Consider the following 2,898-nt stretch of genomic DNA (forward strand, 5'->3'; position numbering starts at 1 on the left):
CAAACCCACACAGCAGGACGGACCCAAGCTGCAGAATTCCAGGTGTTGAACCATCTTCTTTCCTCTCCTCTGCTGAGGATTAAGTCAAAGGGTACTACAGCCTTCAGGCTTTTCCTCCTGAGCTGTTTCCATTATTTCAGTAATTCACCTCTTAAAATGACACTTGCTTTCCAGTAAGATAAACTCAGTTTGCCTTTTACTTTCAGTCACTTGTAGCTGATTCAGCTTTGTGCCTTCTTGGAAAGAAAAAGTCAGCAGCTGGGTTTCTCTGAGAAAGGCAAAAAAACAGCAAAAGGAAACTGCCACCAGTCTGGGCCGTGGGAGGGGACTGCTCTGAGTGCCCCAAAGAGTTCTGCCAAGGGCAGGGAAGTCACAGAATCATCAAGGTTGGAAAAGACCACCAAAATCATCAAATCCAACCATCCAGTCTGGGATTTCTCTCTGGAAAAGCCCAGGAGGAGTGTTAAATCTTGCACCCCCACACACAGGTTGGAGTTTGCCCTACCCAGCAACAGCTGTTGCACAACAACCCCCCAGTTCTCTTACAGCAGTGTAACATTAACTCCAACATTCAGGTCACCCCTACTCGGATCGTTCCTATTTAATGTGTGGAAATAAAGGGAATACTCTTCCCTCCTCTTTTCCTCCAGGGACTGCTGCAAAGTACAAAGAGGGTGAGGAGCAGTCAGTTGGCACGAACAGAAGCTGCTCCCTGGGAGCTCCCTTCCCCTCTGAAGAGAGCAGCAACTCAATCCACAAAGGTAACTGAGCTCTCCTGGGAGGACCTGTGGCTCCTTTTAAAACGGATTCGTTTTGTTTATTTATTTTGAAGTCCACTGATCATCATCATCACAAAAATAAAACCCAAACGAAACAAAAATAAACCAAAAATAGGGGAAATGCAACTAAAGAGAGTGGGGGGGGAAAAGAAAAAGTCCAGCCAAGACCTAAGAACCCCGAGCTGGGAGCGGCCGCGGGCGGGTTCATGTCAGCCGCTGAACGATGACGGCGTTGAGCAGGTTGGCTTCCTTCAGGGTCTGGTTCTCATCAGTCAGCTCTTTATTTGGGAAGGTGGTCATGAGGATGAAGCTGGTGGCAGCCATCGCCGGCCGGGCGTCTACGATGAAGAGCCGGATGTCTCGGATCCTGTCCGAAGGGATCAAACACACCAGGGGCATCTTGTTACTGAACGGGGTAAAAAATTGAGGAAACGGCCCAGATTTGGCCCTCCCTGGTGGTCACCTCCCTGCACAGGCCCACCAGGCAATCCTCATTTAGCTTCCTCCTCCGAGGGCTCCAGGTCAGTGGCACAACACAAGCTGCTGGATGGTCCTTTCCAGCGCCCGACGGGGACATCTGCGCCGCCAGGAAACGGCTCCTGAGCCACCAGCAGTGCCTGAGCTCATCTCACACAGCATGACCCAGGGGATCCCAGCTCCCCAGAGCAGCCACAGCAGCAACACTGGATCCATTCCCTGCACTGGATCCATTCCCTGCACTGGATGTGTTTTATCTGCACCCTGTAGGGCTCTGGAACTTTCTGCGTCGTGCCCGATTGTCTCACAGAAACTGGAGAAATGAGTGTAAACAAATACCCCCACTCTCTGAGGTGAGGGAGGTGAGGAGGACTTCAGGAGAGCTTCTGCCCAAGCAGGAGGGGGTGTAAGCCAGCTCTGCTTGCCCAAGGGAGCTGAGCACCCCTCGGTGCTCCACTCAGCCCAGGGAACAGCCCAGCAGAAAATCTGAACTGAGAGTCAGAGTAACAACCAAGTCCTTCATTATCTGACAGCTTCTGGAGCCCATAGAAGGGAGTCAAGTTTTATAGGTGACATTAAGGACAGTTAATAATAAGGTCTCTCAGGGAGACCTTTCAGCCTTTCAGGACTTCAAGGGGCCTGTCAGAAAGCTGGGGACAGACTTCTGAACAGGGGCTGTTGGGAAAGGACAAGGGAGGATGGTTTGAAACTAAAGGAGGGAGATTTAGACTGGGGAGGAGGAAGAAATGTTTGACCCTGAGGGTGGTGAGCCCCTGTCCCAGGCTGCCCAGAGAGGTGGTCACTGCCCCATCCCTGGAACCATCCCAGGGGAGGTTGTTTGGGGCTCTGAGCACCCTGCTCTAGCTGGGGCTGTCCCTGCTCCCTGCAGGGGGTTGGACTGGGTGACCTTGGAAGGTCCCTTCCACCCAAACCAGGCTGCGATCCTATGACAGTCCCACTGCTAACACAGATGCTCCCAGCTATCACTGCCTACAATCCATCACTATTTGCCAATCAAATCCTGTCCTTCCAACAGTTAACAGCCTTGCAAACCCACAGCAATTTTACCCCTCTTCACCCCCACAGGAGATCCCCAGAGCTCCCTTAGGCAGGCTAGCCAGGACTGAAGGCCAGCTCCGTGTGCGTGCTGCCTGCAGTGCCCCTCAGGCCCCCCCCAGGCAGGTGCTGGGCTCCCCGTTGTGTCCCCCCACCTGTGATGGTGGTTGAACTTCTGGACCAGCCTCCCGCCGTCGGCGAGGCGGATCTGGATGTTGGTGGTGGGCTGGGACTCGTCGATGGCGATGGCAGAACTGGCTTTGGCTTCGTTCTCTGCCTGCTGGGCTGGCGAGCTGGTGCCCATCACCTGGGGCACGGTGCTGAGGACACAGACACCAGGTGAGCTGCTGGGAACCTGACCACTCCCCTGGCTGCCAGGAGCTCGTGGCCTGCTGGGAACAGCTACTGGCATCCCCAGGCTAAAGGCACCAATGGAAGGGGGGAGTAAGAGTTTAGGAGTCAGCAGAAACTTCTCTAGAATGTCCCATCTACCATCTACCCCCTGGGAAAGCAGCTCTGCAGAGAAGGACCTGGGAGTCTGGGTGGCCAAGTTCAGCTTGATCAGCTGTTGAGTCTGGATAAACCT

The 2,898-nt window shown here is 53.9% G+C and overlaps 1 protein-coding gene across 1 annotated transcript in view; it reads right to left on the reverse strand.

The window, feature by feature from the left end:
* Positions 1–983: 983 nt before the first annotated feature.
* The window catches only part of NSFL1C (NSFL1 (p97) cofactor (p47)), a gene marked incomplete at its 5' end in the record, with an annotated part of 6,397 nt that continues 4,482 nt past the window's right edge, over positions 984–2,898 (reverse strand). The window contains 2 exons of the mRNA XM_008937336.1: positions 984–1,146; positions 2,468–2,632. Of these exons, the coding sequence (XP_008935584.1) occupies positions 984–1,146; positions 2,468–2,632 (328 nt within the window). The remainder of the gene's footprint in view (positions 1,147–2,467; positions 2,633–2,898) is intronic.

The sequence above is a fragment of the Merops nubicus genome, unplaced genomic scaffold (genome assembly GCF_000691845.1).
Source record: "Merops nubicus isolate BGI_N331 unplaced genomic scaffold, ASM69184v1 scaffold2193, whole genome shotgun sequence".
NCBI classification, from domain to species: Eukaryota; Metazoa; Chordata; class Aves; order Coraciiformes; family Meropidae; genus Merops; species Merops nubicus.